At 44.4% G+C, this 23,200-nt stretch overlaps 1 protein-coding gene across 1 annotated transcript in view; it reads right to left on the reverse strand.

The window, feature by feature from the left end:
- Nucleotides 1–608: 608 nt before the first annotated feature.
- KCNK13 (potassium two pore domain channel subfamily K member 13) overlaps nt 609–23,200 on the reverse strand; it is a 113,080-nt gene continuing 90,488 nt past the window's right edge. The window contains exon 2 of the mRNA XM_067737133.1: nt 609–2,384. Within this exon, the coding sequence (XP_067593234.1) occupies nt 1,492–2,384 (893 nt within the window). The 3' untranslated portion in view covers nt 609–1,491. The remainder of the gene's footprint in view (nt 2,385–23,200) is intronic.

Raw genomic sequence — 23,200 nt, forward strand, 5'->3', positions numbered from 1 at the left:
CATCCCATCAGCCCTGAGCATTCAGACAAGGAGCAATCCCCGCGTGCCTCTGTTTCCTTGTGTCAAACACAAGGGGGTTGAATGGGATGGTCCCTAAGGGTCCTCCCATTAGGAACCATCTGCTCAACAGCTCAGTTTCATTGGGCAGAGCTTTTCTGCTTTGTCTTCTTTATGGCGCCCATCTTTCTTCCTCATTTCTGAAAGTGCCTTTTGGACACCATTCTTATCTTATAAAAAGTGCAGCTATCTCTTATGAACTCTGCTCTCATCCCCCCAAATCTTCTCTCCTGCGCAGACGTAGAAGATCAACAGCTCTTGTTCCTAGCATGGACCGCTTTAACAACATGGGAGGTTATGTAATTAGACTTGTTACGATACCACAAGGCAGAACTGAAACGGATTAGACAAGTGAAGCCAAGTTTCATTATCTGGTCTAGAATGTTTCTCCAGCCAAGAATCCAAGATGATGTCCGCATTCCTAGAAGTGAACTTCCTGTTTCCTTTTTCTCTGAGCGCAGTACGTGCCTGTTTAATTAGGCAGCCTCCCCGCAATGCCCTTAATGAGCACTCATGTAATCTTCGTTAATAAAAGGAGGATTTATTAAACTTTCGATTCTAATAAATAGTCAGCCATTATCTTTGCAATGGGCCCCAAACCCTGGTAAAAATGAAGCGGGCTCTGGGACCATTCAAAGGGTCCATTCAACAGAGCTTAACGTGTTAAGAATAGAGCTTAACGTGTTAAGAACAGAGCTTAACGTGTTAAGAATAGAGCTTAACACGTTAAGCTCTATTCTTTAGTGACGAGAGTGAGTCTTCCCACCACCATGCCTCAGTTTAAAGGCCTGAAGCTGAATTTCCTCTTCTTACCACACTGAGGTCCCACAGACACCTTAGTCAAGCGTTAAGAGCTTAAAAACAAAAGAAAAGAAAAACAAAAATTGAGAAGCAGGTATAAAGAGGAACAGAGGCTTTCCCTAGCCATGGCCCCATGGATGAATCTGCCCAGAAGGAAGCCCAGCAAAAAGAAAGCCCAGTCACATTCTCAAACGGTTCCCACCCTCCCTTTGTTGACGGGACTAAGAGAGGCAGTGAATTCAGCTGTTCAGAGTTCCAGGGGAAAGTCAGGATCTTCAGGATTTTTACTTCCAAATGAAGGATAGAGCAGCAGGAGATCAAGGCTGAAGGAAGCCCTCCCTCTCTTAGGCAGTTAAAGCCCTGGAGCAAGGTGGGTAAAGAAGACAATATGATGTCTTAGACTGCTTTTGTGGCTCATTTTTAAAAGACTGAATTCAGACTTAAAGAATAAAGATAAGGAGAAAGGCATCGAGGCTGCAGGTTCCCGCAGCCCTGGGAAGTGGCTGTTTGCTGGAGACAAGAAGATGAGATTTCTCAAGCTGGGCTCCAGGCTAGAAGGAACAGAATGAACCCAGCCAGGGCACAGAGCTGAGCTGGTTGACAGTACCCTCGTTGTCCATTCTCTCCTTGCCCCTACCTGTCCCCACTGGTCTCTGCCAGCCTGTTGTTCATTACTGCAAAGGCTCCTATCCCCCCTGAGAATTCATCGTCCAACGACAGAGTGCTGGTCTGGTGGGGGCAGCCATTGGCCGTCTCGGACAGCTGCTTCTGGAGGATGGCTAGTGAGACCTTGTTGGCCGCCAAGAAGTCCTTCATGGAGATCATCTCACCCGAGAGACGCCGCCCATCCGTGTCACTCTCTATGACTCCATCCGTTTCTATGGAGATGTCGCACCGGTTCTGGACAGTGCCTGGCATCACCACGTTCCTCCGGGACTGCAAGAGTCTTCTCTGGCATTGTTGGCAGCACCCACCATCCATCTTCCTCAGGATCCAGTTCACGGACTGTTTAATGAGGATGGAGATGACATTGAACAAGGAATAGATGCAGCAGACGCCCATGAGGATGAAGACGAAGTTGGCGAAGCGGTAGAGGCCCTGGCTAGCATACCGGGCATTCTGGCTGCTGACAAGGTCCCCAAAGCCGATGGTGCTGAAAGCCACAAAGCAGAAGTAGAGCGCGTCGAAGTAGCTCCAGCCTTCCACGGAGGTGTACATGGCGGACGCGCAGCAGGAGATGAGGAGGGAGGCCATGCACAGGATCAGCATGACGTAGTACACGGAGGGCTTCCAGCCAGCCGCGCTGTCCACCTCACCCTTCCCCGGGTTCTTCAGGCTCTGCTGGGGCAAGGCCCCCCGCCTCTGGAGCTGCCGCTGGTGGCACGATTTCATGATGCAGGCGATGACGGTGATCAGGCGCTCCAGGAAGAGGTTGAAGAACAAGATGGTGCTGGAGCACCCGAGGAGGCCATAAAAGATCAGAAAGAGTTTTCCTTCTACTGTTGCCGGAGTCGTCATCCCAAACCCTGCAGGAGACAAAAATCAGAGGAGAGTGAGGGAGATCTCGGCCGTGAATGGGGTCAGTCTTGGCTTTGATGGCTGGCAAAGGACCTGAATAAACAGTTTCGTAAAAGCACTCTGTCCTAGCCTTTCTAGGAAGGAGAGGGAGAATTCTGACTTGCTTTTGAAGACACTAAGTGTTGTTCAGAGCTGGGCTGCTCAAAGTCCATATGGTGCCACAGTGCAAATCAGAACAAGGTACCTCTTCCTCTGAGTGGATACCACCAGTGACAGTGGCTTGGTGGTGAGAATGTGGGCTGGATTTCAGCCTCCCCTCCCGATTCTGCTGTAGATGTCCTCATACAGTAGATGACCTGAACGACCATACTTAACAGACGTTGTTCAGAGAGATAAACAAAGGCTCATACAAAGAAAAGTCTTACAGAATTCACTTATTCTATAAACACTTATTGGCTGCCATTCCAGGAATGGGGGATAGAACTGTGGAGAAAGATAGATCTGGTCTCTGCCTTCATGGAGCTCCAATGTAGTGAAGTGATTACTTTGTTTTGTGATCAGTGTTGTAATAAGCATGGTGCTGGAGAATGTGCAGGGTCTTATGGGAGGTATTAAGAGGGAAACACATCTCAGACTTGGAGTCTAGGAAGACTAAACAGGGAGGACCTAAAGCTAAAGAGGAGTTAGGCAAGGCAAGGAGGGTGCGCGTGTGTGTGTGTGTGTGTGCGCGTGTGTATATGTGTGTGTGTATGTGTGTGTGTGTGTATGTGTGTGTGTGTGTATGTGTGTGCGTGTGTATATGTGTGTGTGTGCGCGTGCGTGTGTGTGTGCGTGTGTGTGTGTGGTGGTGGTGATGTTTCAGGCAGAGAAACAGCACATGCCAGCATATACGGAAATGAACAATTTGCTCAAGATTTTCCCATCTTTAAACAAAACTCTCATGCTTTGGGAGTGGTAACTGACGTGTCAGTTGTTATAGTTTGATAACATATAAAAAGTCTCTCTTGCCTTTGTCTCTTACTGTTCACAGTTTTGACTTTCTTGACCTTTCTACCCCTACACACAGATATGATAGTAAGGATACCAAGGATACCAACTGTAGGACAGTGGACATCACTAAGAAAAAGGAGAAACGGAAGAAAAATACACTCAGTATTTCTCACTCAGGGGCACTAATCTTCAGCTCACCGTGAGGGACACGAAATTCTTCCAAGCAAATGATTCAGTAAACATGAGGAGTCTGATTTGTTTGAGGGGATGGGCATCAAAGTCCTTCTGATAATAAACACCATCTGAAAAATAAGTATTCATCATGCCACCCTGGGTTCAGATTTTTTATTCAAGTCAAACCTCCTTCTTTGTCAAACCTTCCTTCTTTTTCCTTTATTATCAAGCTCAGTTTCCTAACCGAGGCCGCATCATTGGGATCTCTAGGTTTCACCCTTTATCCTCTTTCCTGATAACACCCTGCTATCATCAAGCCAACACTTTTCTTTGCTGCCACAGCTCAGCCCGTGGCTGCCTCCCAGTGCAACTTTAATTCTTTATTAAAGTAACTTTAATTCTTATCCCCAAGCTTGAGTTGCAATGAGGCGGTTGAAGTAGTAGAGAATTAAGAAAAAACTTACTGAGTTTAAGGACTGAGCTAAGAGCAGTGTCTTTTTCTACCCAGTCTGAAGAACATGGAGGAGTGACCAAGGTGTGGAGTGATTAGTTCCTGATCACTTAGGGCTGCGGGGGGGGACCTCCTCTGGCTCAGTGAATTCCTGAAACCAGTAAGCTTGTGAATGCTTCTGCACTAAGAAGATATAAAAATGAAAGCTGGAGCCCTTGCCCCAAAGCTGTAAGGCTAGCAGAGTATTGCGGCTGTCTTCATTGAAACAGAACCGAGGCAACACGCAGGAAAAAGAAGAAACGTTTATCTGCGGCCATTTATTGACCCAACAACATTCCAAAAAAAGGATAAAGTTATTGAAAATAGGGAAGGCCCAATATACCCTGAGAAAACCATAATTCAAAAAGACACATGCACCCCAATGTTCACTGCAGCACTATTTACAGTAGTCAGGACATGGAAGCAACCTAAATGTCCATCAACAGAGGAATGGATAAAGAAGATGTGGTACATATATGCAATGGAATATTACTCGGCCATAAAAAGGAACGAAATTGGGTCATTTGTAGAGACGTGGATGGACTTGGAGTCTGTCATACAGAGTGAAGTAAGTCAGAAAGAGAAAAACAAATACTGTATATTAACGCATATATGTGGAATCTAGAAAAATGGTACATATGAACCTATTTGCAGGACAGAAATAGAGACACAGATGTAGAGAATGAACATGTGGACACGGTGGGGAAGAGGGGATGGGATGAATTCGGAGACTGAGATTGACATATATACACTACCATGAGTGAAACAGATAGCTAGTGGGAACCTGCTATATAGCACAGGGAGCTCAGCTGGGTGCTCTGCAGTGACCTAGTTGGGTGGCATGGGGGGTGGGGTGGGAGGGAGGTCCAAGAGGGAGGGGATATATGTATACATACAGCTGATTCACTTTGTTGTGCAGTGGAAACTAACACAACATTGTAAAGCAACTATATCCCAATAAAAAACAACAATAACAAAAAACAATTCAACAGGGCAACTCATTTTTTGAGCTGTATTTGTTAAATTAAAAAATATATTAAAAATAAGGGAAGGCCCAGAGGTAACAACAGGTGTACATGTGGAGGAGTGAGGGGAGGCATTTGCCAACGATCAGAGAGCTTTCTTGTGTAACGCAAGACGCAAGTGGGCAAATGTTTTCTTTTACAAAATCTTCCTCTGATCCCAGAAGGAACTTAATGATTTTCCTCTTGGAGAGCAGAGAAGCAGGAGCAGTGAGTAGCTCTCAGTCAAAGGTAAGAACAATTATTTATTGAGCATCTGTTAAGGTCAGGGGCAGCACTAGGTGTCTGGGCCACACAATGATGGCCTGGACGAGGTCCTCGGCCTCCAGGAGCCCATCATCCAGGCTGCGACAGATAAACTGCTGTCTGCAAAACAAGGCAGAGTGAGTCAAGGGCCAAAGTAAAGTCACAGTGGTGCTATCCTGGCTTCAGGGTCCCAAATGCAGCCTCACTCGGGATGAATGACTGAGATCCATGTAGACGTGTTGCTGAAGCCAGCTGACAAGCTTGACAAGCTGATTTTTTTCCAATGACTGAGACGTCTAGTGATTTTGCAACACGTTCCAGGGATTTAAAATCTCTATATTCTATCTTGTTTGGTTGGTTTTAAAACATTCAATTTTATGAAAGAAAGGATAACCTGTGACTTTTTTTTTAACATCTTTATTGAGGTATAATTGCTTTACAATGGTGTGTTAGTTTCTGCTTTATAACAAAGTGAATCAGTTATACATATACATATGTTCCCATATCTCTTCCCTCTTGCGACTCCCTCCCTCCCACCCTCCCTAAACCTGTGACTTTCGATTACCTGCACTATTTGCTTGATCACTACCATCTTTTCAATCAGCAAAAATGACAGAAGATGGCACAAGCGGTGTTATTCATAGAAGCAACGGGAGACAGCTTCCTAATATTTGCAGTTAGAGGTGTTGCCATGGCTTTACTACTCTCAGAGCTTAACAGTGTGTCAGCTAATAATGCAGGCTTTTTCATAGAAAGTCTCCCACTTTTTTGAGTCCCATAATACTGAGCATTACGGATCCCTCGAATTGGGAATAATAAGCCTCAGGGTCCTCCTTGGTGGAGGAAAAGGACACAGGTATTATCAAAGGCCTGCCCTCTGCCAGGTATCACTGACTCCTAATACCCAGGCCCGCTCCCGGGTGTACAGATGTAAAGTAAAGCCAGAGTTAGAACCTAGATTTATCTCGTCTCCCAGGCTTGTGATCTTTCTACCTGCCTACGCTAAGTGAGTGAAACCACTGTCAGGTGTACACACTGTAAGCAGAACTGAGAGGGAAATTAACCAAGCGTCTAATGCTTTACATAGACACCCAGACTGCAGCAGCTGCCAGATCTGGTACCAAAATCAGGGGATCGGCTGAATCAGAAGCTGAAACCCTACAGTCTTCACTTACGTTTCTGAACGTACGTGTGCCTCTCCCAACGAGTGATGCCATTACATCGGTTTAAAAAACTTGTTACACCCCATGCATTCGGTCTCTTTGTATTTCATAGGCACACAAATGAATCTGACTGTCACAGGTGGTGCTTTCCAATATACAGTTTCTTTCCTGTGCTTCAAGCCTGCAGTCTCCTGATTTGTGTCCAGCCCCTGAGTCTGGGAGCAGATGAGGTAGCTGATTGGGGATCAAGGGCACCTAGGTTTGGTTTGGAGGCCAAGGGAGCTCGCCTGGCAGTCTACTTTGGCTGAGCTCCCTTGGCCATTTCAGATCTGTTTTAATGTGCTCCTGGGACCAAACCGGGCTCCCTGGTGTCCTTGGGGCCAGGAATGAAGCAATTAGGCACTGCCAGCGTCCCAGTCAACCCCAAAAGAGCCCTTCACTTAGACCATGAAGAGAGGAGAATAGGTCTGCCGTCTCCCACCCTTTTATGCGTATAGTGTCAACTACATATTCTTTCAAAATTAGTCAAGATGAAAAATCAAAAAGCTTTGCATTATATTTTTCAAATATACACAGAGGTAGAGAGACTGCTATAATAAGCCCTCATTTCCCAGTTTCAGCAATTGTTCAGATCTTGCCAATCATGTTTCTCCTATTCCACCCTACCCCCTTTATTTGCTGGAATTTTTTAAAGTAAATCCCAGACAGCATGCCATTTCATCCATTAATGATGATGCATCTGTAACTGACAAGGACTTTATTTTCCCAGTATAACCACTATGTCGTTATCACACCTAACAAAATTAACACTAACTCTTTTTTTTTTTTTTTTTTTTTGCGGTACGTGGGCCTCTCACTGTTGTGGTCTCTCCCGTTGCGGAGCACAGGCTCCGGACGTGCAGGCTCAGCGGCCATGGCTCACGGGCCCAGCCGCTCTGCGGCACGTGGGATCTTCCCGGACCGGGCATGAACCCGTGTCCCCTGCATCGGCATGCGGACTCTCAACCACTGCGCCGCCAGGGAAGCCCAACACTCACTCTTTAACACCAATACCCAGTCCATATTTCAGTCTCTCAAAAATATATTTTTACAGACCAACTGTATGAATCAGGATCCTAACAAGGTCCATGCATTATATCTTTTAAGTCACTTTCATTTGTTAACAGTCTCCATTTCCATTTTTTTTTATGCCATTGACTTGTTGGGCAAATGTGTCCTGTAGACTTAAATCATAATTTTTTCCAGAAACATTTGGGGAAAAATGTATATTATGAGAGTGACTTCAGATGAAATAGCAAATTTCAAACATTGCATGGGGACATACTAATTGGCATAAACTGTCTAGAAAGCAATTTGGGAATATGCATCAGACATCTTAAAAATATTTATATCTTTCTCTCTGTTTTTTTTATTTTTAGGAATATATCCCCCAAAGTATTAGAAATGTGACTAATTACATACAGTGATGTCACCCTGGCTTTACTTTTAATAATGAAAATCTTTAGCAACCTAAGTGTCAGATAACAGGGCAAGGACTAAATAAAAGTAGCCATTAAAATGAAGTCATTAAAATTACACATAGGGCTTCCCTGGTGGCTCAGTGGTTGAGAGTCCGCCTGCCGATGCAGGGGACACGGGTTCGTACCCCGGTCTGGGAAGATCCCACATGCCGCGGAGCGGCTGGGCCCGTGAGCCATGGCCACTGAGCCTGCGTGTCCAGAGCCTGTGCTCTGCAACGGGAGAGGCCACAACAGTGAGAGGCCCGCGTACCGCAAAAAACAGCAACAACAACAAAAAATTACACATACATAACAGAACTAAAACAAACAATCCTAGAATCTATATGGAATCATAAAAGACCCAGAATTGCCAAAGCAATCCTGAGGGAAACAAGAACAAAGCAGGAGGCAAAACCCTCCCAGACTTCAGACAATACCACAAAGCTACAGTAATCAAACAGCGTGGTACTGGCACAAAAACAGACATAGGGATCAATGGAACAGAATAGAGAGCCCAGAAATAAACTCACATACCTACAGTCAATTAATCTTTGGCAAAGGAGGAAATAATATACAATGGGGAAAAGACAGTCTCTTCAGCAAGTGGTGTCGGGAAAGTTGGAAAGTCACATGTAAATCAATGAAGTTGGAACACACTCTCACACTCTACACAAAAATAAACTCAAAATGGCTTAAAGATTTAAATATAAGACATGACACCATAAAACTCCTAGAGGAGAACACAGGCAAAATATTCTCTGACATAAATCATACCAATGTTTTCTTAGGTCAGTCTCCCAAGGCAATAAAAATAAAAGCAAAAATAAACAAATGGGACCTAATCAAACTCATAAGCTTTTGCACAGCAATGGTAAACAAAATGAAAAGACAACCTACGGACTGGGAGAAAATATTGCAAATCATGCGACCAATAACGGCTTAATTTCCAAAATGTAACAGCTCATACTACTCAGGAATAAAAAAACAAACAACCCAGTCGAAAAAATGGGAAGGAGACCTAAATAGACATTTCTCCAAAGAAGACATACAGATCGCCAATAGACACGTGAAAAGATGCTCATCGTTGCTAATTATTAGAGAAATGCAAATCAAAACTACAATGAGGTACCACCTCACACCGGTCAGAATGGCCATCATTAAAAGTCTACAAATAACAAAGTGAGAGAGTGGCATGGACATATATACACTACGAAACATAAAATAGATAGCTAGTGGGAAGCAGCTGCATAGCACAGGGAGACCAGCTGGGTGCTTTGTGACCGCCTAGAGGGGTGGGATAGGGAGGGTGGGAGGGAGGGAGACGCAAGAGGGAAGAGATATGGGAACATATGTATATGTATAATTGATGCGCTTTGTTATAAAGCAGAAACTAACACACCATTGTAAAGCAATTATACTCCAATAAAGATGTTAAAAAAAAAGTCTACAAATAATAAGTGCTGGAGAGGGCGTGAAGAAAAAGGAACCCTCCTACACTGTTGGTGGGAATGTAAATTGGTGCAACCACTACAGAAAACAATATGGAGGTTCCTCAGAAAACTACAAATAGAATTGCCATATGATCCAGCAATCCCACTCCTGGGCATACATCTGGACAAAACTGTAATTCGAAAAGATACCTGCATCCCTATGTTCATAGCAGCACTATTTACAGTAGCCAAGACATGGAAACAACCTGTGTGCACTGACAGACGAATGGATAAAGAAGATGTGGTCCATATAAATAATGGAAAACTACTCAGCCATCAGAAAGAATGAAATAATGCCACTTGCAGCAACATGGATGGACCTAGAGATTATCAAACTAAGTGAAGTAAGTCAGAAAGAGAAAGACAAATACCATATGATATCATTTATATGTGAAACCTAAAATATGACACAAATGCATTTATCTGCAAAACAGAAACAGACTCACAGATAATAGAGAACAGACTTGTGGTTGCCAAGGGGGAGGGGGATGTGGGAGGGATGGAGTGGGAGTTTGGGATTAGCAGATGTAAGCTTTTATATATAAAATGTATAAACAACAATGACCTACTGTATAGCACAGGTAACTATATTCAATACCCTGTAATAAACCATAATGGAAAAGAATATGAAATAGAATATATACCTATACATATATATGCATAACTGAATCACTTTGCTGTACAGTGGAAATTAAAACATTGTAAATCAACTATACTTCAATAAATTTTTAAAAATTCTGTATACATAAGATATATATATTATGTACAAAATAAGCTATAAGGACATATAAACAGGGAATATAGCTAATATTCTATAATAACTATAAATGGAGAACCTTTAAAAATTGTGAATCACTATATTATACACCTGTAACTTATATAATATTGTACATCAACTATGTTTCAATTTAAAAATTACATGTACAAATAATTTTTAATGACTAGAGAAAATGTTAAGTGGAAAAAAGCAGAGCCAAAGTGTGTCTGCGGAATGACTCAAGCCTGGGACATCCTCATTAAATATTTGTTGGATGAAAGAATAAACTTTACAAAATATATGTATACAGCTATATATATTGTAGCACTTAGGGTGTTTTTGGATGCCAGTAGCAGCAAATCATAAGTAGGGGTAGCTTAAACATGAAGGGGATATATTATCTCATAGAACATGAAATTTGGAGATAGGGCAGCTCCAGGAACGGTTCATTAGGTGGCTTTCTAACATTTCACCTTTCTGGCTCTGGCTCCATCAACATGCCGTCTAGTCCCCCCTCCACGCCAAAAGCTTCAGGAGTTACCTCCTCACACATCAGTGTCCAGAGTCAGAACATATTGTGTTCCTGCCTTGTTTACGTCTTTATCGGAGGAGAGAATCCTTTCCAGAAACCCCCTAGCAAAATTCCCATTGTATACCATTAAGCAGCACCAAGTCACACACCCACTTCTCAAACCAGTTATCTACAGGAGGAATGGATTTCCTCTTAGACTGGTCAGGGTTTACCAGCGCCCCTGAGGAAGAGAGGGACCTCAAAACAGGCAATGTCTGCCACAAACATACACAGAAAAAAACAAAATAAAGGGAAAGACACAAAAGTTTTAATCGGTTATTTCAGGGTGGTGATAATTCTTTCTTAATGATTTATATCATTTATTACCTTTAAACTGAGAAAAATATGTTATAATATTCTGGAATGTTTCCTCAGATTGCAGGTAAACACCTGCCCAGAAGAAGCATTCCTCTTGATTCATCTCGTTAATACACCGAGAAATCAAACTTTGACTTGAATAAATGTTTTCATAATCTTTTTAAAAATTTTTTACTAAAAATTTAATAAAAAAATTTTATTTTTAGAATTTTTGGGGGGGTTCTTAAAATTATTATTTATTTATTTATTTTTGGCTGCATTGGGTCTCTTGCTGCGTGCGGGCTTTCTCTAGTTGCAGCGAGTGGGGGCTACTCTTCGTTGCGGTGCACGGGCTTCTCATCGCAATGGCTTCTCTTGTTGCGGAGCACGGACTCTAGGCGCTCAGGCTTCAGCAGTTGTGGCTCACGGGCTCTAGAGCGCAGGCTCAGTAGTTGTGATGCACAACTTAGCTGCTCCGCGGCATCTGGGATCTTCCTGGACCAGGGCTCGAACCCGTGTCCCCTGCATTGGCAGGCGGTTCTTAACCACTGCGCCACCAGTAAAGTTCTTTTTTTTGGTTTTTGATTCAGAAATGTTAAGCCTCTTTGTGTGGGATGAAAGAGGTTTCATAGGGGTTTGTGGGTGTTTTTTTCAAAAGACCCTCCAATTTCAACTGGGAAGGAAAAAGGGGGCAAGAGCAGACCCCGTGGATTATTCTTGGGGGGGAGGTTGGGGGGTGGGGAGTGGTTTCCAATGATGGAAGAGTCAAGGGTCTCACCAGGCACACTATCTCTATACAGGCTTCACGTCCAAGTTTTTGTGTTACAGGTGAGAAAACTGAGGCACCAGTAAGCCAGGTAACCTTCATGAGTGGTGGAGGCTTGGCTTGAACCCAGGTTCTCCATCCAGACTGCCCTCCTTTACTCTTGTTGCCTGTGGTCAACTGTTTCCAGAGATGATTTTGAGCTAACTGCTCCCATCCCTGTAAGCATTTATTGGTCCTCCCATCAACAGGTGAAGCCTACTTCGCTTCCCCTTGAATCCTGGGTGACCTTGAGACTTGCTCTGATCACCAGAATGTGGTAGAAGTGAGGCTGCACCAGTTCCAGGCTTAAATGGTAAGAAGCCCAGCAATTTTGTCTTTTTCTCTCTGGATCCATGAGTTGCCGTGTAAGAAGCGTGACCCCTCAGCTGCAGAAAGAGGCTCGGCTCTCCCCAGCCATTCCAGCCTCCCCAGATATTAAGTAAAGCCGTCTTGGACATTCCAGCCCCAGTCAAGCTCCAAGTTAAATGCAGTTGTATGAGTTATACCAGATGATACCTGATGGAACCAAAGAACCACCAGCTGAGCCCAACAGACCCACAGAATTATGAGAAATGCCCATGGTTGTTGTTTAAGCCACTACTTTGGAGCAGTTTGCTACATAGCAAGCGATGGATAATGAAATGACTTCTCTCTGGGACTTGCAGTTTGTTCACCAGGCATCTTCTCTATTTCCCTGCCCTTCCAGCTCCTCCCTCCACTTTTTATTTTGGCCACACTGTGCGGCCTGGCTCCTAATAGGCCATGGACCGGTACCCCTCCTTGGCCCGGGGGTTGGGGACCCCAGCCCTATGGCATAGATTTTCATAACAATATTCATAGTGCTAAACAGCCACCTCTTTTTAAAAATTTATTTAATTAATTTATTTATCTAGTTTTTGGTCACGTCGCGTCTTCGTTGCAGCACGCAGGGTCTTCGTTGAGGCATATGGGATCTTTTGTTGCAGTGTGGGCTCTTCATTGTAGGGCTTCTCCCTAGTTACGGTGCACGGGCTTTTCTCTAGTTGTGGCGTATGGGTTTCCTCTCTCTAGTTGTGGCGCGCAGGCTCCAGGGTGCGTGGGCTCTGTAGTTTGCAGCACGCAGCGCGCGAGCTCAGTAGTTGTGGCGCTCAGGCTTAATTGCCCCGCAGCATGTGGGATCTAGTTCCCGGACCAGGGATTGAAGCCGTGTCCCCTGCATTGGCAGGCGGATTCTTTACCCCTGGACCACCAGGGAAGTCCCAACAGCCACATCTTGAGAATGGATTCCAGAAGAGATGCTTCCATTGATGGCTAACTGCTGCTAGGGTATAAACTGAAGTTAACGTACACAACACACACTTACCTGTTTATAGTGAAGTTTTTAATGGTAAATGACCACTCAAACAACACAATAACACCAGAAACTGCTTGTGTTAACACCCTGTCAGGATTTTTCTATGACAAGCCAGGGTTTGAACGCTCTAATGGAAAGCTGTTGTTGTGTACCAAATGCTGACACGCCCTACAGGAGAGAAACAACTTCCACTCACCTCACACTTGAGGCACCCCTGTACTAAGGCAAAGGAACAAGAGGATGACTCATCGTTCTTGAAGACCTTCTAAAACTTTTAAAAAGTCTCTCCTTTCCCATCCTAAACACTCTGTTGAGTGCTACCTACAGAATACTGATGTTTCTCTAGCTTTTAGGGTTTTACTTAGATGATCTAACAAGGATGAAAGAAGTATGGCCCAGGCAAGCTAAATGACAGAATCATATAAGACTGAAGAAATCAATGTGTTATTTATACTATCATAATATATGTTCCTCCCCAGTCTGTACTGCTTCCCTAGAAACTCATGAAATTTCCTACATGTTACAGACTGAACGTTTGTGTCCTCCCCAAATTTATATGTTGAAACCCTACCCCCTCAACGTGATGCATTAGGAGGTGGAACCTTTGGGAAGTAAACAGGATTAGATGAGGTCATGAGGGTGGAGCTGTCATGATGGATTAGTGCCCTTATAAGATTCACCAGAGAGAGCTAGTTTCTTCTTCTCTGCTCTCAACCACGTGAGGATACAAGGCGAAGACAGCAGTCTGAAACACCTAAGGGAGCTGTCACCCAAGAACCTAACCAAGCTGGCACCCTGATCTTGGAATTCCAGCCTCCAGAACTGAGAGAAAGAAATCTCTGTGGTTTATTAGTCAGCCAGTCTACGGTATTCGTTATAGCAGCCTGAGCTAAGACAGTACGTTACTACTGGACCCATACCTACCCTGCATCACCTACAATTTCCTAGAAACATTTGGCAAACATCCTCATGTTTGCAAAGAAAACTAGGCTCTAGGAAATCAAAGCTCCCTGCAGCAAATCAAGTTTTTCTTTCCTTTTTTTCCCTTCCTTCCTTTGCTTCTAGTCTCCTACCCTCCATTTCTTTGAAAAAGTCTTTAGAAACTCAAACCTCATTCTTGGTAGAGGCACCTTCTGGGCTGTACCTAAAGGAGTCACTGCTCTGTAATAAACTGTGCTTTGAGGGGCTCGGTTGGGGCCTTTTCTTAAAAACATTTAATTTTGATATTATTAGTTCCAGAAAGCAATTATAACTTTCTTTTGCCCAAAGCCAGTCGAGAACCCATTTCAGAAAGCACCATGACACCTGTGGCACAAATGGAATTGGTATAACAACTGCCGGCGGAGCTGTTTGAAAATAGTATAACAAAATGGTATTTTAGCTAGTCGTGGGGAAAGAAAGGGCTAGTTCATTAGGACTGATTTTTCCACTGAGGGAAAAAACACTGAAGACAAACACTTCCTGTGAACTTAGGCTATTAACCCAAATGCGAGGGTCTCTGCTAAGTTACTTCCGAAAAAGGAAATGTGAACTTAAGAGTTGGAGAACAAGTCTGAGGTGCCCAGTGCAAACCAGAATTCAGGTGCACCCTGAATCTGATGTGCATCTCGTCAGTCACACTGTTTATGTTGAGCGGCATCAGATTTGATGGCAAAATCATGGGGCTGGAAAAGGGCAAAGTCACTCATTACCCACTGGGGGATGGGAAGAAGCGTGAGCGGCTGCATATTCAGACAATAGGCCTTGAAAAGAATGGTTTAAACCCTAAACTTTATCTCAGGGACTCTCCTATCTGAGTGTACTTTCACTGGAGGCTTTCTGGAGTTGACACAAAGGGATTTTCTTCTGATGACATCATTTCTGATTTAACTGGCAAAACAGGCTCTATGATCAAAGTCCACCTAATTTGCCCATTTCTCCCTTAAAATTATGCTACACTTCTACCTTTCTCTTCTCTCCCATGTGCATTTGGAAGTATTCCTTCTCCTTGACAAGTAACCTGTGTTCTCTCTGCTTACTCATCCCTGCAACAAACATTTATTGAGCATGTGCTATGTTTCAGACGCTGAGCTAACTCAGGTATCAGTAATCAGGTATCAGTAAATAAGATATCACCTCTCAGCTTCCTTCAACTATATTTCTTCCATAATTTATACTTTCTTTCTCTACCAATTTCTGCTTCATTGCCTACATTTTTCATGTTCATTGGCCTTCTGTTTCTCTTCTTTTGTGAATTCCTATTCATGTCTAGTCCATTTTCCAATTAGGGTATCTACTGTTTTTCTTATTGATTTGTGAGAGCACTTCATAGATTTTTAAGAAATTAACTTGTCATTTTTTACATATGTTGAAATAGTTTTCCCAATTTATGTCTGTCGTTTATTTTTACATGTTTTGTTGCTATGCCGAACTTTAACTTTTTTTTTTTTTTTTTTTTGCGGTACGCGGGCCTCTCACTGTTGCGGCCTCTCCCGTTGCGGAGCACAGGCTCCAGACGCGCAGGCTCTGGACGCGCAGGCTCAGCGGCCATGGCTCACGGGCCCAGCCGCTCCGCGGCATGTGGGATCTTCCCAGACCGGGGCACAAACCCGTGTCTCCTGCATCGGCAGGCGGACTCTCAACCACTGCGCCACCAGGGAAGCCCTGAACTTTAACTTTTATGTAGGAAAATCTATCAGTTTCCATCAATCTTCTTTTGTGGCGTTTGGCTTTAGGAGTCATGGAGAGAAAAGTCCTTCCTTAACCCAAGAATATACTGGTATTCACTTACAGTTTGAATTTTAAAACTTGATAATCATTCCTGTTTAACTGTAGGGATCTAACATTTTGAAAATACTAGTTTGTTTTTCTCAGTACTATTTTTAGTTAAAATTTTTATTGAGATAATTGCAAACTGATAAGCAATCATAAGAAATAATAGTGTGTTTATACTTTACCCAGTTTTTTGCTAATACTTTGCAAAACTACAGTATAATATCATGACCAGGATATTAACATTGCTATAACCTACCATCTTATATTTACATGTTGCCTTTTTTACTCGTACTCATGTGTGTGTATTTAGTTCTACACAACTTTGTCACATGTGTAGGCTCTTCAGCATCATTTTTAAATAGTCCATTCTTTTTCCACTCTCTTGAAATGTCATTTTTATCAGAGGCACCTTTCTTTTTTTTTTTTTGCGGTACACAGGCCTCTCACTGTTGTGGCCTTTCCCGGTGCGGAGCACTGGCTCCGGACGCGCAGGCCCAGCGGCCATGGCTCACGGGCCCAGCCGCTCCGCGGCATGTGGGATCCTCCCAGACCGGGGCACGAACCCGCGTCCCCTGCATTGGCAGGTGGACTCTCAACCACTGCGCCACCAGGGAAGCCCGGCACCTTTCTTAAATTTGTTTCTGGATTATGTATTTTGTTCCATTGACCTGTCTATGCTGGGACTGGTACCCAAAACCCAAGCAGTTCTCCTTTTTTAATATCCGTGAAGACTCTTCCCTCTTCCTTGTCCCCTCTTCTCTTCCTCCTTTTTCTTTTCAAAAATGTCCAGCTTATTTCATGTCCAATTTCCCTGATGAGCTAGAATTATTTGGTTAAGTTCCAGAAAAGGTATTTGGATTTCTGATTAGAGTTGCCTTATGTTTAGAGATTCATTTGTAGAGAAATGACGTCCTTACTAAATTGAGTTTTCCCACTAGGAAAACATTGTATCTCTATCCATTCACAGAAATCTTTAAAAAATAAGCCTTAGTAGAATTTTGTAATTTCCTCATATAAATCCATCACAAATCTTGTCGCACCGAATTCTGTTTCTTAGCTTTTGTAGGTGGTGTGAACAGAGTCTTTCCCTCTACCATATATATTTGTTTGGTTGTCTGTTTTCTTATTGGCTGTTTTATTGATGCATAGTTGATTTACAATATTATATTAGTTTCAGGTATACAACTTACTGATTCAATACTTATTATAAAAATTATACTCCATTTAAAGTTATTATAAAATATTGGCTGTATTCCCTGTGTTGTACAATATATCCCTGTAGCTTATTTATTTTATATATATTAGTTTGTACCTCTTAATCCCCTACTCCTATCTTCCCCCTCCCCCCCACCCTTCCGACTGGTAACCACTAGTCTGCTCTCTATATCTGTGAGTCTTTATTTTTGTGATATTCACTAGTTTGCTTTATTTTTTAGATTCCACATATAAGTGCTATTATACAGTATTTGTCTTTCTCTGACTTATGTCACTAACCGTAAGACCCTCCAAGTCCATCCATGTCACTACAAATAACTCAATTTCGTTCCTTTTTATGGCTGAGTAATATTCCATTGTATACATGTGCCACATCTCCTTTATCCATTCATCTGTTGATGGACACTTTGGTTGCTTCCATACCTTGGCTATTGTAAATAGTGCTGCTATGAACAGTGGGATGTGTGCATCTTTTCAAATTAGCATTTTCATTTCTTTGGATATGTACCCAGGAGTGGAACTGCTGGATCATATGGTAGTTCTATTTCTAGATTTTTTTATGAGCCTCCCCCTCCCCTCCACAAGAAAAACCCCCAAACAAAACCAGAACATATGTCCTCATCCTTCGAGGCCCTTGGCAACGGCCTTTCCTGCTTCTCTCAGGCCCTGACCTCACCGCGCTAGTTATTGACGAACGCTTGCCCATTCCTAGACTGTGAGCTCAGCACATACCAGATACTCAAAGCTTTAAAGTTTAATTTGTAATAAAAAAGTCAGCTCTCTCTTTGTGCTTTTGAATCTTCTGGATGAGCTTCTCTGCGAAGGCAAAAGAGAGTGGTTGGTGTAGGTTCAACAGAGAGATTCCTTCAACCTGGCCGAAGTGACTTGAGGCCCAAAAGGCAGCAGAATTTATCTGAAGGGGCAATTTGTCCCATCCATGTCCAGATATTTGTGGTTTCCTGACAGCTCCCTTGGAATATACTTCTCTTCTGCTCTCCGCACAAACAACTTCTCTCTTTCTTCTTTTTTTTTTTCTTTTTTCTTTTGGCTGCACTGCACAGCTTGTGGGATCTTAGTTCCCGGCCCAGGGATCAAACCCAGGCCTTGGCAATGAAAGCACCGAGCCCTAACCACTGCACCTCCAGGGAACTCCCACAATTTCTCTTGCTCATCTGGGTGTTCTTATTTTGCTGTGGCCTGAAGGCCTGGACTGAGTTCCGGATCAGCACTTCTTTGTACTCTGTTAGACTTTAAGTTCCTTAAAAGCAGAGTCTTTTCCTTCAGCCTTCCCCCTCCCGGGGCCACCCCGCCACACACACACACAATGGTTAAGAACACCAAGCCTGAAGTCGGTCTGTCTGGGCTCACATCTGAGCCCCATCACTTTCCCAAGGACACTCAGCTAGAAAGGGATGCAGAGAGGGTTTGATCATTATCTTAACCTTGAGCAAATTATTTAAACTATGCCTTGGTTCCTTCATCTGCAAAACCAGGTAGTAACACCTTCCTCATAGGGTTTTTGTGGGGATTAAATGACCTAATACAGGCAAAATGCTAGAGTGGTGCCTTCAAGTTTGAAGTCAGCCCTTTAAAGGGGCCGCTGTTACTGACATATGGGGCCAAGCATCGTGCCTTGCACAGCGTTTGCTAAGTGATGCTTTCTGTAAACTTGAGTGTTCATCGTGCGCCTTGGGAAAACTCCTTACTTAATCACAATGGCCCAATCACACGGTACACTTGACACCCACCATCCTGCCCTCACCATGGCACCTGGAATAGCATTTCCATTCATATCTGACTGGAGCCAGCCATCAGTAACAGACAGCGTACAGTGGCCGCACTGTCCACTGACTGGCCGTGCACGTGGCCCTGAGAGCAGCGGGCACCTGGAAGGAGAGGAGGGCCAGATGCTGAGTCTGTGGGCCCCATTTCTGATTTCTAACCTGCGCAGAAAGGCTGTAGCTGTCTTCTCTGGATACTTACAGTAGCCTCTTGACTGGTCTCCCTGCTGCTGTCCTTGAAACATCCTACAGCAGCCAGAGGTACCCTTCTGAAATATGTCAGATCACACACTCCTTGGTCCCAAACCCTCCAGTGACCCCCATTCACCGAAGTCCTTACAAGAACCTACAAAGTGGACCCAATCTGCCCCCTCCCTAATTCACCTCCGACTTCTCCAGCCCCTCTACTCTTCCAGCCCCAATGGCCTCCTTGCTTCTTCTACATCCCAGGCCCACCCATGCACCTTTTACTCTCTCTGCTTTTCCCCTGGATAGCTGCAAGATTCGCCCCTTCACCTCTTTTCAGGTCTTTATTCAAATGGGTAGGGGAGCAGGCACTGTGGGTAGGAGAACACAGCACTGTGGTAGGAAAGCCCATTGCAGGGTTGGTAGAGATCACTCAGGATTGTTGGCAAGGGCAGAAAATTCCAGTGCTTTCAGGTCAAACCAAAGAGAACATGAGCTACCTAATTATAGCCAGGTAGAACAAAGTACAAGAATCCTGACAGAGGTCAAGGCATAGGGACATATCAGAGACGAGGGACCAGGTAGAGGTCAGAATCCAAATGGAACTAACCACATGAGGTGGCAGGTCCATGCCAGGACCCGCTCACCGTCACCTGCAGCCCTCAGGACAGAGGCTGTTTGCCCTTGCTCTAAGTACCTTTCCTGGTGGGTACATAAAGCCTGCCAGGTGTCACTGCTCTTGGGAGAAAAGCTGGGAGCACAGGGCACGTGGCTGCAGCTGCCGCACCTGAAGAGGGCTCCCTGCCTCGGGATCTTCTTCACAGCTCAGAGGCTGCAGGTTGCAGCCCGTGTTTCCTCCCAGGTCCCCTTCCAGTTCTCGTGACATCAGGTGGAGGACCTTGAGCAAACAGGAAATTTATTCATACCACAATATTCACTGACTACCCACTGCATGCCCGGCTATGGCTGTGCCCTGAGACCATGAAGAAAGAGTAAATCCAGTTCCCGCCTGCAAGTGCAGCGGTGAAGACAGAAACATACCAAGTATAAGTGAATGATAATAATCATAATAGCAACAGTTTACTGGGTGCCGGCCTCTGTGCTCTGAGCTTTACACGGATTACTTACTTTAGGAGCCCATGAGGTAGGTACTACTGGTATTATTATTCCCATTTTACACATGAGACTTATGGGGGGTACAATAAATTGCCCAGAGTCACATAGCCGAGAAGACGCAGAACCAGTACGAGAAATACAGTCTTTTGGACTCCAAAGCTGTTTCCTAATCAGTAAACCTTGCTGACTTTTGGGGTGCTAGGTGATACTGTGGGGAGACCCCTAACTCTGACTGGGTTTAGGGAAAGGCCAGGGGAGGAGTGCCAGGGACATCAGAGAAGGCTTCCCCTGGGAGATAGATGGAGGATGCCTGAGCTGAGCAGTCTAGGTAAAGAATGATGGGAACAATGTTCCAGGCTAGGGAACTTCCAGTGCCTAGGAAGGGGCTCGAAAAGAGCATGGTGTGCCCAGGACAGTGCCAGCAGGAAGGGGATGGAGACGGAATGTCAAGGCCCAGATCAGGCCCTTACTATGATGCAGCCCAGCAAGGCCATGAGCTACAGATCTCTCAAGCCTCAGAAATCTCCAGAATGAAGCCCCCTGAACAGGAGTCCCCGTGTCGGTTAAAATGGGTTACCTATGAGGTCTGTTAGCCATAGGCTTCCTTAAAGAAGTTTCCTTAGCATGTACACTTGAAAGTGGAAATCTGCTTCCTTGTACATGAGACAGGCCTTCCCTGAAGTAGCTAGCTCCAAATATTTTTCTGAACTTTGTGGGTTGGAGTGTCTCGTTCATGAAGGCTTTTGAGGGCTGGATTGGGGATCCCACCTTTAACAGGAGATCAGAGTAGTTAAGCCTGTGGACTCTACGGCCAGACTCCCTGGGTTCAAAACCTGGTTCTGCTACGTGTTAGCTGTGGAAACTTGGGCAAGCTACTTAACCTCTGTTCCTCAACGTTCCCATGGAAGAGCCACAAAAGTTCCGTCTACCAACCTGCCTATTGTACCCAGAACAGCCGGTGACGAGTGCAGACTAGCCCCTGACAAGCCCCGCCTCCAGCCCGAGCTCCAAACCACACTAGATGAACGAACATCTGCTCCAAGGAGCCACACCACCCGCCTGGAGAGAATGGCAGGACCACAGGGGAAAAAAACCCTTACCCTGAACTGCCCTTAGATGAATTTCTTTTACCTCTTTCCATTTACCACTCAATCTTTTTAAAGTTTAGGAGTTGTCTACACTTGCTGTCTCCAGATGACTTTCCTAATAGTTCTGTCAATTTGACTCCTGCCTCACTGTTCTTGGGTTTGCCTAATCCAGCAGTTCATTGTAGTCCTCACTTGTTCTGCTATGTTGATCCGCTTCCTCCTTATTGAAACTCTCCCCTTGGCTTCAGGGAACCGCTTGGTTCTTCCCGTTTCTCTGGTCATCCCTTCATTGGTTTTTCCTTCTCCATCCACCCCATGGGATTGGTGCTCCCCAAGGAATGCCAACACTTTGCTCTTTTCTTTGTCTTCTCTTCTTTGTGTGAATTCAACTACCCAGACACCTCCCAGAGAAAATAGAAGCTATTAGCACAGAACTTCTCAAGAAACCTACACACATCCCTGCTTCCACACGCTTCTAGCTTTCTCTTCTGCACCACGGATGAGGTGGCCCTTCCCCAACTAAGGTTAATCCTGCCATGTGTGCCTGTCTCCCACCTGTCTCCCAAGGGGTCCTGCTCCATCACTTACCTCCTCTTTCTCCTATATCTTTCATTCTCCTTCTCTAGACCCATCCTATCAGCATTTACACTTTTCAGGTCTCTCCCATTTCCTCCTATGGTCACTACCTCTCTTCCTTCTCCTCTACTTCCCTGCCAAATGTCCTCAAACAGCTGAGAGAATCAGTTGTTTCCATTCCGTATCTCCAGTTCACTCCTCTGGAACCTTTGGAATATGGGCTTAATTTCCCATCTCCAGAAAACCGTTCTCAGACAAGTCACTGAAACTTCTTTTCAGGAAGGCCAATGGATATGTTTTAGTCCTCTTCTTCTGTGGTCTCTCTGCAGCATTTGACACAACTGACCCCTCTTTTGTTGGAACTCCCTGTAGCTTTAGTTTCCATGACACCACACTCCTTTGCTTTTCCACAGGCCTCTGGTAGGTCCTTCTTGTTCTCCTGAGTGGTCTCTTGTTGCACTCCCCTTCAATGTCGGTTTTCCTCACCACTCTCTGTGTTCTGTCCTTTTCCCATTTTCAACACACTCTGACAGCACTAACACATTCTCTGAGCTTTCACTACTATCTATATCCTGATGTCATTAAAGTTATATCTCAACCCAGATCTCTCCAGTAAGCCAGACATCTGCATTTACATGTCCCATAGACACTTCAAACTCAACCTGCTCCAAACTGAAGTCATCATCCTTAAGCCCCAAATCCTTCCCTCCCTTTTGGGTGAAGAGTATCACCATTACCCCAACGCAGAACCCTTGGGGTTAGCTTGACTGCCCTACATCTTTTATCTGGTTAAACTTCATGTCCCATTGATTCCAGCCCTGGAATAGTTATCTGATCCATCACTGCCATATCCCTGGTCCAGGCCATCATCTCTCTTGCCTGGGTCTTGTCCCACTCCTACCCATTCTTCATTCTGCAACTAGAACTTCAGTTAAAATGCAAAATTGACATTCCTGCTTCAAACCCTATAGTAGTCCTTGGAATAAAGTCCAAATTCCTCAGATACGCTGGCCTCTCTCTGCTTCTCCAATCTCATCTCTTGCTATACCCTTCTCATACTACACCACTGTCACGTTCTCCCCAACTTCTGGACCTAAGCCTAGAACTCTCTTTTATTATCCACTCACCTCTTTGGCTGGAAAATTTCTACAGTGTATCTCAAGTTTTGGATTAGACATCCTGAGTCCACCAAATCTTTGAGGACTGACCAGGTTGTGTGTCCCTTCTGTGAGCTCCTATGTACACTCCTGTGAGCAACATTACATATCCCT

Source organism: Pseudorca crassidens, chromosome 1 (genome assembly GCF_039906515.1).
Source record: "Pseudorca crassidens isolate mPseCra1 chromosome 1, mPseCra1.hap1, whole genome shotgun sequence".
NCBI lineage: Eukaryota > Metazoa > Chordata > Mammalia > Artiodactyla > Delphinidae > Pseudorca > Pseudorca crassidens.